Below are 12,883 nucleotides of genomic sequence, written 5' to 3'. Positions count from 1 at the left end.
TAGGGTCTCTTATTATATCAGAGATCTAGTGCAGTTTGGGATCTCTCTGTACAAACTGTGCGAAGTCTCTTCTAACAAGCCTGTCAGTAATCCTTCATAGTCACGGCTCTACAGCTATGACCATAGGTTTAGCATGACCTAGAATTTTAGGATTGAGACATAATTAAAAATAAAAACTATATGAACATAATTAAGATCTTTTATTTAACATGGTGTAATCAAAGAAGCGCCACTGCCATCTAGTGCACAGCTAGTGTACTGCAAGCTTCACGAAAGCAAATTCAAAGTGGCACTAGATGGCGCTGGCTCCTATTTTTGTTTAACAAGGCTTTTTAAATGCTCCGTATGCATGACAAATGCGTCTCGCTGCGGCAATTTTGTTAAAAAGTCAAGCGTTTGGCCAGTTTTTTTGTCAGCTTTCTGGGTCAGCTGGAAATGCAGTCCGCCACCATATTGGATCCTTTCTGACGCCGCTGTTCCGTCATATCGTTGACAGCCCCCCGCGCCAGTGAACACCAGCAGGGTGAATTATGCAAAGCGTTCGGGTGTAAAAATAGCACAAGGAAAAACATTAACAAAAAGTATTTTTGTGTGTCTAAGCCTTTAAACCACCAAAGGGGCGGCCATAACAAAACAAGACTTTTTTTTACTCGATTGTCTCTGTTTGAAGTGGTTGCAGACTCACCCACCCGAATCGCTCTCACTCCCTGCCACGGCTAAACACGGGTAATCGGATTTAAGTGGTTCAGATAAATAGCCATCTATTTCACTCTGGTTAGTTTTTTCGCCCATTGATTTTTTTTGTCATATAAATGCAGTTGCAAATTAAATTGTGTGACTATAGAGCGAGTCAACGACAGGACGTCACACAAAGCACGACGCTAGAGAGCACCAAAACATTCAATGCTAATTTGTTTTAATGGTTTTTATACAATATACTGCTCAAGGAGAGGCTGAAAATACATCTAAAGCTTTAGTTATTATTAATTAATTAATTAATTAATTTCTTAGCAGACGCCCTTATCCAGGGCGACTTACAATTGCTACAAGATATCACATTATTTTTACATACAATTACATTCTTTTTTACATACAATTCCCCATTTATACAGTTGGGTTTTTACTGGAGCAATCTAGGTAAAGTACCTTGCTCAAGGGTACAGCAGCAGTGTCCCCCACCAGGGATTGAACCCACAACCCTCCGGTCAAGAGTCCAGAGCCCTAACCACTACTCCACACTGCTACTCAATAGTTAACTATTGAAATGCTTATATATTCACTTGCATTACAGTTTCTCTTTAATAATTTCTGTTTAGCTTCCTAAACATTGAAACTTCAGTATTGAACACATTTAAACATACTGGTAACACCTGTCCCTAATCAAACTAACATAAGCAGCCATCCATCACTGTTTTAATAATTACTGCCGCATGTACAGTATCTGTGTGCAAGAATGTTTGTGTAGAACATTTGATTGTAAATAATAGGGATGACACCTACACTTGGCCTGCATATTTCTGACGATGGTTTAGGCTAAATTCTATTAAGGCTTGGCTATCTTCTTGAAACCCGCTTCCCTATGGAAGCAGTTTGCGGCGTACCACTTTCTGGAAGAGGTCTCCCACCCCCTGGTTTGGGTCGCCTTGCTGCAGCCTCTCGTGCAGCCCCTCGTGGAACTCCCTGTGCAGCGCCAGCAGCTCGGGGGCCTGGAAGAACACTGTCCGGATCTGCTGATTGGTCAACACGGGCTGCGAGGTGCACGCCGTGGCCTTCAGAGCTTTCATTGGCTGGAAAACACGAGAAGACACACCCACAGTTAATCTGGTGCTTTGATTGGCTGGAAAACACCAGAGGACACACCCACAGTTAGTCTGGTGCTTTGATTGGCTGGAAAACACGAGAGGACACACCCACAGTTAGTCTGGTGCTTTGATTGGCTGTAAAACACCAGAGGACACACCCACAGTTAATCTGGTGCTTTGATTGGCTGGTAAACCCCAGAGGACACACCCACAGTTAATCTGGTGCTTTGATTGGCTGGAAAACACGAGAGGACACACCCACAGTTAATCTGCTGCTTTGATTGGCTGGAAAACACAAGAACATAAGAACATAAGAAAGTTTACAAACGAGAGGAGGCCATTCAGCCCATCTTGCTCGTTTGGTTGTTAGTAGCTTATTGATCCCAGAATCTCATCAAGCAGCTTCTTGAAGGATCCCAGGGTGTCAGCTTCAACAACATTACTGGGGAGTTGGTTCCAGACCCTCACAATTCTCTGTGTAAAAAAGTGCCTCCTATTTTCTGTTCTGAATGCCCCTTTATCTAATCTCCATTTGTGACCCCTGGTCCTTGTTTCTTTTTTCAGGCCAAAAAAGTCCCCTGAGTAGACATTGTCTATACCTTTTAGGATTTTGAATGCTTGAATCAGATCACCGCGTAGTCTTCTTTGTTCAAGACGGAACAGATTCAATTATTTTAGCCTGTCTGCATACGAAGAGGACACACCCAGCACTTTGATTAGCTGGAAAGCAATGGTACCACATTATGCTAACTACACACTTCCCAAAGGATCTTCAATGGCAATGCAGGCAGACAGTGACACTGTGATGGTTCTGCAGCGGTAACACAAGTATAGGGCAGCCACAATGGGATGAGGAAACATCCTTTTCTGGTAAGCTTCATTCAGAATATTACACGAAATGATTCCACACATTGTAAATCACTCATTTTAATATACTTTACCATGACGCTAACAGTTCGATTTGCTAACCTAGTTCTTAAATACCCCTTATCCATTCAACTATGCATTGTCGTTTCTTATCCTATGCTACTCTGTGCTGTTCATTAAAACAGTGAGTTATCAGTTAATCAATGACTTTTCTTCTTCGTGAAGTACTTCTGGTGATTATTATTTGTTTATTTAGCAGACGCCTTTATCCAAGGCGACATACAGAGACTAGGGTGTGTGAACGATGCATCAGCTGCAGAGTCATTTACAACTATGTTTCACCCGAAAGACGGAGCACAAGGAGGTTAAGTGACTTGCTCAGGGTCACACAATGAGTCAGTGGCTGAGGCGGGATTTGAACCGGGGATTTCTTGGTTACAAGCCCTTTTCTTTAACCACTGGACCACACAGCCTCCAGAAACACTGTGGATTGTGGAGTATCCTGTTGAATCCGGATTCCCCGTGGACAGAGAGCTGTTTGCTGTTTTTGAATTCTCTCTTCAAGGCTGCTGATAAACGGCATGCTGATCACCATACTTCTGTATTACCAGCCCTGGCAGGGGATGGGAGTTTTGAAATGGGCACGGGACAGGAACTGCTGTACTCAAATCAGCTGGCTTGCATTGTTCAGAGTTTTTTTTTTTTAATTTTTTTTTTTAGGGAAGGAAGTTTAATCTCTAAAAACAGAAGAAGTTGAGTTTTATTGAAATGGAGAAGTCCGGCAGATAAAAAACTACGGAAGTCACAGCGATGCTGGATAAGAAAAAGAAATGTTTAGAAAAACATGAAGAAAGAGAAAGTCCAGTATGCTTTTCATAGAACATGTCTTCGCATTAGTTGTGTTTAGGTACTGAGTGGCTGCACATATACTGTAGGTCAATGGGATGAGACTGTCGTTGGTAGAATGGGACCACAGTATGCAAACTATACCCAAATAATCTTCAGTGGTAATGCAGACAGACAGACAGGGGCACTGCAATGGCTATGGAACTGTACTATACTGAGAGGCAATGGTAGCACAAGCATAGGGCAGCTGCTATGGGATGAAGCTGCTATTACTACAGCATGGTAACTATACCCTTCCCAGATGATCTTCAATGGCAATGCAGACAGATGGTGGCAATGCATTTCCTAGGGCATTTCCACTCAGCAGTGTCTTCTGGGTCATTTTTACAGGTTGAAAGCTTGTCAATCAGGAGGGAGGCAGCTGATTGGTTAACGACCGTTTAAGGGGTGGGGAAAATGTCACCCTCCAGGTGAGCAAGGAAGTGCAACACTATGCTTAAGATTTCTTTAAAACGAAGACCAGGTTTTTAAAATGAAAATATATGTGTTTCTTTTAAAACTCCACGTTTGGGATCTATATAACAGGTAAGATTGATGGAATTATTTTGTTAAATCTAATATATATTGCCATAATATCTCACGTTTATCTATATGAAAAACGCACATGTTTTGGTAAAGATGAATTTTTTAATGGGTGTTTATGTGTTTCTTACACTTTCTTCTGGGGAAATATGCATATACTCTATATATATATATAGGAAGTCATTTTCTAAAAAAGGTTCTGACTCCCAGAAGCGATTCGGGTGCGTCAGCTGCGTTCCTTCAACAGGAAGCGCAGCGTGGAAATAAGCGTAACAGACGTTCACCGGTTCTATTGTTTTAAGAAAAAAAAAACCATTAAAAATCAGTCTAACATACAGTAATGCGTGCATCTTTCATGTAAGGAAATGCGAGCTCTATAAGTATAGAGGCAGCAGTGTGGAGTAGTGGTTAGGGCTCTGGACTCTTGACCGGAGGGTCGTGGGTTCAATCCCAGGTGGAGGGACACTGCTGCTGTACCCTTCAGCAAGGTACTTTACCTAGATTGCTCCAGTAAAAACCCAACTGTATAAATGGGGAATTGTATGTAAAAATAATGTGATATCTGTATAATGTGAAATAATGTGATATCTTGTAACAATTGTAAGTCGCCCTGGATAAGGGCGTCTGCTAAGAAATAAATAATAATAATAATATAAAGCGATGGTATCTCAATCAATCAATCATTATTATATAGCGCCTTTCGCGATAAATTGTCTCAAAGTTCTTTACAGATAAAAAAAATGACAAAAATGAACAGCTTAGAAAACAAAAAAGATAATATGACAAAAACAGCTGCTTAAATTAGACACAGTCAATAAATAAAACAAGTCGTATTAACGATTGCTTTAAACAGCAGGGCTAACAATAGAAGAAGCATAGAAAATTAAATAAAAATAAGTTATACAAAATAGGTGTGGTGTGCTTGAACGGTTATTTATAAAACCCGTGTATTGAAATGTATTTCAACCGCACCCGAGTTCACACATAGGATGGAAAATGAAGTTCCGTTTGTGAATGAGAGGAAGTGCTGTCCAGCGCTGCTTTCAGAGAGAAACCGCACAAGACCACAGACTCAGATACCCTGAGAAATGCATTCAGTATTGAACCAGACACCGCTTCTCACAATCAGGCAGTACGTCACATGCGATCCCCTTAAAGTTGACATGAGGTGTCTCTAATTACTTTGCAGTTACTTATTAAATACATGTGTACTGACACATCATTGCAATGCTATTATGCATTGATACAATGTGCTTGATGTGTAAATCTTTTTCAATGATATAACCCTAACCCTTTTCTGATACAATTGTGTACTTACATGTAACTAAGCTTGGGGTGGTCTAATTATTATGTAAATACACAGTAATTAGAGACACTTAAAAGAAAGTGTTAATGGTACATTTCCCTGTGTATTTACCATACCATAGTTTACCCTGTTTTTTAATATGCTTTACCAGACCTCTCTGTGCTTTACAATGCTTCCCTATGCTTTACCAGACCTCTCTGTGCTTTACAATGCTTCCCTATGCTTTACCATACCTCTCTGTGCTTTACAATGCTTCCCTGTGCTTTACCATACCTCTCTGTGCTTTACAATGCTTCCCTATGCTTTACCAGACCTCTCTGTGCTTTACAATTCTTCCCTATGCTTTACCACACCTCTCTGTGCTTTACAATGCTTCCCTATGCTTTACCACACCTCTCTGTGCTTTACAATGCTTCCCTGTGCTTTACCAGACCTCTCTGTGCTTTAAAATGCTTCCCTATGCTTTACCACACCTCTCTGTGCTTTACAATGCTTCCCAGTGCTTTACCATACCTCTCTGTGCTTTACAATGCTTCCCTATGCTTTACCATACCTCTCTGTGCTTTACAATGCTTCCCTATGCTTTACCAGACCTCTCTGTGCTTTACAATGCTTCCCTATGCTTTACCATACCTCTCTGTGCTTTACAATGCTTCCCTATGCTTTACCATACCTCTCTGTGCTTTACAATGCTTTCACTGTGCTTTACCAGACCTCTCTGTGCTTTACAATGGTTCCCTATGCTTTACCAGACCTCTCTGTGCTTTACAATGCTTCCCTATGCTTTACCATACCTCTCTGTGCCTTACAATGCTTCCCCTGTGCTTTACCATACCTCTCTGTGCTTTACAATGCTTCCCTATGCTTTACCACACCTCTCTGTGCTTTACAATGCTTCCCTATGCTTTACCACACCTCTCTGTGCTTTACAATGCCTCCCTATGCTTTACCAGACCTCTCTGTGCTTTACAATGCTTCCCTATGCTTTACCAGACCTCTCTGTGCTTTACAATGCTTCCCTATGCTTTACCAGACCTCTCTGTGCTTTACAATGCTTCCCTATGCTTTACCAGACCTCTCTGTGCTTCACAATGCTTCCCTGTGCTTCATGACACTTTGCTATGTTTTTACTAAGGGACGCTTTTCTAAGGGTTAGTTTACAATGTGTTGATTGAAATGCAGTGAATGGCGTGAGTCTGGACTCCCCGTGGTGGCAGTCATATCAATGTTGTGCTGATCTGATGGCTTCTGGTTTGCTAGTTTCACCAAGTATACTGAGGAGCACATTTCTAACAAGCAATGATGTAAACACAGTTGGTGTGGCAGTCGACCCCCTCAGATTATATTTTTGTAAAACGCTTTAAGAGAGATTTTAACAGAACGCTGTAAAAGTGCCACTTTAACCCCCGAGTTCTATCCTAGGACTACATAAAGAAGGATAGGACAGTCAATCCCATGATGCAGTTCGGTGCGCAATTACAGGCGCCATTTGTGGAGCCCACTCAGTACTGAATACATTGCGGTGATGCTGTGTTGCAGCGCATACCGGTATTTTTTTTAATAACAATACACAATATCGTTAATATAAAGTGACTGACTGTTATTAATGCTTGATTATGTCAAGAAACATTTTGCGAGTGTGCTGTGAAAGAGCTCCACGGGCTCCAGGAATGGCTCCTCTGTTTACTAACTCCTCCCACTTGTGACATCATTTTCCTAGCCTTCTTTATATAGTCCTAGGTTCTCTCCAGGAGGCTGAAGAGATTAAAAGAGGCGGGTTAGCAGGTCACGTGTAAAAGTAGGACATGGCTTACCATGAGCATTGCCTCCAGCTCACTGAGGTATTGCTGCTCGCTGCTCAGAATGCTTTTCAGAACCAGCGCTCTCCTCTCCAGCATCTTCTCAGGGTCACCCTCGCTCTGAAAAAGAAACAGCCGACGTTTCTGTAGCGCCTGGCTCTCAGCACGAGGATCCCAAAGAAAGCGCTTCACGCAAAACAAACGATTAAACCATTCAATTAAAAACAGTCTAATAGAGAATTTGATAAAACAGCGGCTTGATACCAGGAGGTCCCCAGTTTTAATCCTGGCTCAGCCACTGAGATGTAAAACCGAGGTCCGATTGTAAGTGACTCTGCAGCAGCAGCAGCAGTTGTTGATGCAACATAGTTCACCCCTCCTGCGTCTGCTAAATGACTGATTCATAATTAATTAAAAAAGAGATAAAAAATGCGGTTTTATTAGTAAAATTAGAAAAACAAAGAAAGAAGGTAGTTTGTAGAAACATAACAGTTAAAGGAGCCTCAAAGAAAAAATGAAATACAATTGGAAACACGTTTATTTTTTTAAAAAGACAAAAAGGAAATGCAGTTTTGATTGCAAAATAGGAAAACCAACTTCTTATCTATTTAATATCCTTTTTTATTCAAGAGTCTCTATTGCAGTTTACTATTCCAGCACAGCATCTGATAAGACTGCTCAAGGAGGATTGTGGGTAGGAAGGAGAGCTAGGAGACTCCTGCGCAACCCCAATATGCTTCCCCGCCTCACTCAGCTCTTTTGAAACCTCTAGATTGCCGGAGCTCTGTTCCACTGCCGGTGCCCTCGGGTTACTCACCAGACCGTCACCGAAGTCTGCGCTCTCTGTCCGCACGGGGCTGAAGGGAGAGTCGACAGCAGACAGGAAACCGTTGTCACACTCCCCATCAAACACATCCTCCAGGTCCAACTGATCATCCTCAACCACTGCAGAGAGGACACAGAGACTGAGTGCTTTCATCACAGACTGAGTGCTTTCATCACAGAGACTGAGTGCTTTCATCACAGAGAGTGAGGCTAGTGCCTTCATCAGTGTTATTGAAACTAGAAGAGACTGAGTCAAGCAGACCAGCGTTTGGGCTCTAGTGCCTTCACCAGTGTTATTGAAACTAGAAGAGACCGAGTCAAGCAGACCAGCGTTTGGGCTGTAGTGCCTTCATCAGTGTTATTGAAACTAGAGGAGACCGAGTCAAGCAGACCAGCGTTTGGGCTCTAGTGCCTTCATCAGTGTTATTGAAACTAGAAGAGACTGAGTCAAACAGACCAGCGTTTGGGCTCTAGTGCCTTCATCAGTGTTACTGAAACTAGAAGAGACTGAGTCAAGCAGACCAGCGTTTGGGCTCTAGTGCCTTCATCAGTGTTATTGAAACTAAAAGAAACCAAGGCAAAAAAAAATTAAATACTCATTCCTTTAGTTTGCGCCCTTATTGATTTTTTAATTTTTTTTAGACAAAAAAAATGTTTTTCTGCATTCGGAGATTTAAAACCTTTCTCAATGGACACTCGTCAGGTAACTTCCAGCGTCAGTGTGGAGAGTTAACATTGCGGGCTGGCATACAGAGAGACACACACACCGACAGACAGACAGACAGATAGAGTCCTAATTGAAACTGATCTCAGATCTGCCGCTGATGGAAATGAACAAGTCTGGTTTCAGACCGCTTTCACATCAGTCCCAGTGGCAGATTAAAACACTTACCAGGTATGCCGTAGCCCTGCAGGTACTCCACAGCTTCATTGAACACCTCCATCCTGAGGGGGCGCTGTGAGCACACCTCCCTACCTTCAGGCTCCCTCTGTAAACTCACAGGATGGCTATAAAAAAATCTCTGGGAAAGAACACAAAGGTGACATTGTAGGAGTAGGAATAATAAATATCTTCACTGATGTACAAGCCAATAACATCCACAGATCAAAATGATGGGCAGATTTCAAATTATTTCGATTTATGAGGAAGAAGAACCAACGTATAAAAATTCACATTAAGTAATCTACTAATGTAATATGAATGACAGCAGCCAGAGAATCTTGAGAAACGAATCAGTTATAACTAGGATTGTCAATTAAACATCTGTGATTAACGTGAAAAAGAGATTGATTTTTTTAATGCACGTTATTCGCTCTCCTGTTTTGTCCCTCTTAGCGTACCGTAATAATTTCCTGCGGAACCATTTTAATACCTGCCAGAATTGAATGAGTGTCGTTATCGTTTGAATATAAAATTAGTCACGGAACCGCATTATGCAGCAGATCACCCAAACTGAAGGACTTGTGAATGGGAAGTTTTTTTTTTTTTTTTTAAACTTTCTGACGAGTCATTTAAAATAAGTTCCAGTATCACAGAAGTGCATCTAGTCTGCTGTACCACCTGTGTGCTAAACATGCTTTCACTTCTCAAAATACACTTTCTAATAGTTTTTCTGCTACAGACAACAATGATACAACAGCAAATGAAACCCGTTAGTTTCGACAGAGTACTCTTTTAGAATGCAGCAAACCCATGAATCAAGCTAAGCTACTGTAACATGCTGCTGGAAAAATATCTACTGCAGACCCGTTAACATTGTAGCTTTGTTTGATTTCAATAACCACATTTATTTTTAGACGATATTATTTACAATTATGGAGGATATAGCTAACTTGAAATCTGTAACGGTTTAAGAACTGAAAACAATTAAAAAGGTCTAATTAAGCAAATGATCAGTTCAATTAAGGGTCTAGTTAAGTAATTGAGAGCTCTGTTGGAATGAAAACCAGGGTCGGGAGCCACTGCCCTAAATCACTGGAGGAAGAGCGATTAAAAAAAACAAAAAATAATAACCAGCGATCTGGCTTTTCTGTTCCGTACCACATCATGGATCGCTATCGCTGTGTTACCTGTATGACACATCAGTGCACTAGAGCAGGCATTTTGAAAAGAGCTTTGAAACAGACTTAATGAAAAACTGGCAAAAGTCGAAACCTTTTTTTTTATTACATGATGTCAAATAAAAGATCTAAATTACGTTCATATAGTTTTTTTTTCTTTTAATTATGACTCAATCCTAAAATTCTAGGTGATACAAAACCTTTCCCAGAGCTGTATATACACCACAGTGTTCCTGAGCTCAAACACCACTTCTCCAATTGTGATGAAACTTAGTATTAACATGACTTGGCATAAGTCTGTCTGTACATTTATCACAATTTCATTTTGACATCTTGAGAACACAAGAAGTTATTCCACACACTGTCAATCAGTCATTTTAATATTCCATTATAATAATTCACAAACCCATTACCAGCAACTACCCTTCCTGTAGATCACACAATACAATAGTTACTTTTATATATAGGGCTCTTCATACAAGCATCCCAGGGCGCTTTACATGGAGGCTGTGTCCTCCAGTGCTTAAAGAAAAGGGCTTGTAACCAGGAGGTCCCCGGTTCAAATCCCACCTCAGCCACTAACTCATTGCGTGACCCTAAGCAAGTCACTTAACCTCCTTGTGCTCTCTCTTTCGGGTGAGACGTAATTGTAGTTGACTCTGCAGCTGATGCATAGTTCACACACCCTAGTCTCTGTAAGTCACCTTGGATAAAGGCGTCTGCTAAATAAACTAATAATAAAAACAACCCAATAAAAAGGAAGTGGGTTAGCAAATTCAGCTCAGAAATAAGCATATTTTAAATATGTTTTTAAAATTGATTTAAAGGGCAGCTGTGCCAGCGTTTCTGATTTCTGATGATTTCTAGGAGCTACCTGAAGGCCAGCAATTGCTGATCTCAGGTGCAGCTGGAGCACGAGGGACCAACAGTTCCTGGAAATATGATCTAGACCACGAAGCACCTTATAAGTAGTAAGAAGAGTTTTAAAATCAATCCTGAACTTAACAGGGAGACAAAGGAGTGTTTTTAGAACTGGGATAATGTGTTGTGAACGGAGCGTGCGAGGGAACACTGCAGCATTTTGAACCCGGAACGCAGTTTCGAATCAGGAAGGCCAGCAAACAAAACATTGCAGTAATCTAGCCGAGAAATAACGAAGGCGTGAACCAACATTTCAGCATCTTTATCAGATAGAATAGATCTCAGTTTAGCAATGCTCCTCACATGATAAAACGAGGCCTTATAACTGAGCCAAAGTGGGTGTCCAAATATAGCTCTGAATCCATACTGATTCCTAGACCATTTATCCATGATTGGATTTCACTCAGCCAGAACCCACCATCTCCGATTTAGTAGGAAAAGAACAATATATCTGAGCATCACCTGCATAACAATGAAATCCAAGGTTATATTTGTTAAGAATTGATCCACGAGGGAGCATATAGACACTGAAAAGCAGGGGACCAAGGATTGAGCCTTGTGGAACTCCATACTTTCACGTCCCCTGTCTCAGAAGAGTACTGAGCCAGAGAGACAAATGTCCATGTCCATGTGAAACCATTCCAAAGCAATTCCTGGAATTCCAATAGAATTCTGCAATCTCTCCAATAAGATCCCATGGTCCACAGTGTCAAAAGCAGCAGAAAGATCAAACAATACTAAAACAGACAGCTGTCCATTATCAACAAACCAGAGGTCATTACAGAGCCTCAATAAGGCTGTCTCAGTGCGAAAACCAGACTGAAACTTTTCCACTAGCCCATTTCTACAAAAATGAGCTCGAAGCTGACCTGTTTTGCAAGCACTTTAGCAAGAAAAGGGATATTAGAAATAGTCCTCAATGGCAAAGCATTCTAAATGCTTAGATCACAACAGGTTCTATATAAACAGATTAAGCTAACATTATTATTATTATTATTATTTATTTCTTAGCAGACGGCCTTATCCAGGGCAACTTACAATTGTTACAAGATATCACATTATTTTTACATACAATTCCCCATTTATACAGTTGGGTTTTTACTGGAGCAATCTAGGTAAAGTACCTTGCTCAAGGGTACAGCAGCAGTGTCCCCCACCTGGGATTGAACCCACGACCCTCCGGTCAAGAGTCCAGAGCCCTAACCACTACTCCACACTGCTGCCCTAAGCGTTCGATGGTTCAAGTTGTTAAATTCAGAGTGTACTTTCTCTGGTATCCTTTGTATGATACGCTCTAAGCACACAAACACTGCATCTGCTTGCCTAATGACATCTAACCCTTAAATAGTAGTTACCCCATTTTATTTACACTATCAATGCTGTATTCTCCACTATTCTGTGCATGCTGTTTATATGATGATCATCAACTTCATCGGTGCGATATCACTGTCAGTAACATCACAAATAGACAATCGACAAACTGACTTACCCTTTTATGTGATCAAAACCAAGGACTGCAAGTGAAGTCCCATGAAATCCCTTCAACTTGAAGAGGTCCAACTTGAAGACAGAAAAGGGCTTCTAGTCCAAGCGTGTGCCATTCAGTTTTAGATTCTTATAGTATTTCTAAACTCAGCACTGTTGAGTGTTTAATAGTTCTGGATGCTAACTCCAAAGTGCTACAGGTTTGTGTGCAGCTTGCATAGCATCTGGAAAATGGAATAAACCAGTTAGACCCCCTCCAGCACCCAGTACAGTACTGGTATTCAACCCGGCTTGTCAGATTTGTGTTGGTATTTTCCAAAGCGTTCTAAACCAGTTTGCCAGCTGCAGTAGTGCTGATGTCTGCTGTTCTGTTTCACAGTTCCTCCCTT

The 12,883-nt window shown here is 41.2% G+C and overlaps 1 protein-coding gene across 2 annotated transcripts in view; it reads right to left on the bottom strand.

Annotated features, from left to right (window-relative positions):
- Window positions 1-12,883, bottom strand: part of LOC117967633 (breakpoint cluster region protein-like) — a 31,853-nt gene extending 18,970 nt beyond the window's left edge. For both annotated transcript variants that reach the window (XM_059015512.1, XM_059015513.1), the window contains exons 1-5: window positions 12,499-12,883; window positions 8,920-9,049; window positions 8,020-8,147; window positions 7,218-7,322; window positions 1,602-1,787 (exon numbers count right to left, since the gene is read on the bottom strand). In XM_059015512.1, the coding sequence (XP_058871495.1) occupies window positions 1,602-1,787; window positions 7,218-7,322; window positions 8,020-8,147; window positions 8,920-8,971 (471 nt within the window). In that variant the 5' untranslated portion in view covers window positions 8,972-9,049; window positions 12,499-12,883. The remainder of the gene's footprint in view (window positions 1-1,601; window positions 1,788-7,217; window positions 7,323-8,019; window positions 8,148-8,919; window positions 9,050-12,498) is intronic.

This window comes from Acipenser ruthenus, chromosome 50 (assembly GCF_902713425.1).
Source record: "Acipenser ruthenus chromosome 50, fAciRut3.2 maternal haplotype, whole genome shotgun sequence".
NCBI lineage: Eukaryota > Metazoa > Chordata > Actinopteri > Acipenseriformes > Acipenseridae > Acipenser > Acipenser ruthenus.
Note: the sequence above shows the minus strand (reverse complement) of the source record. Positions and strands in the feature narration are given on the sequence as shown.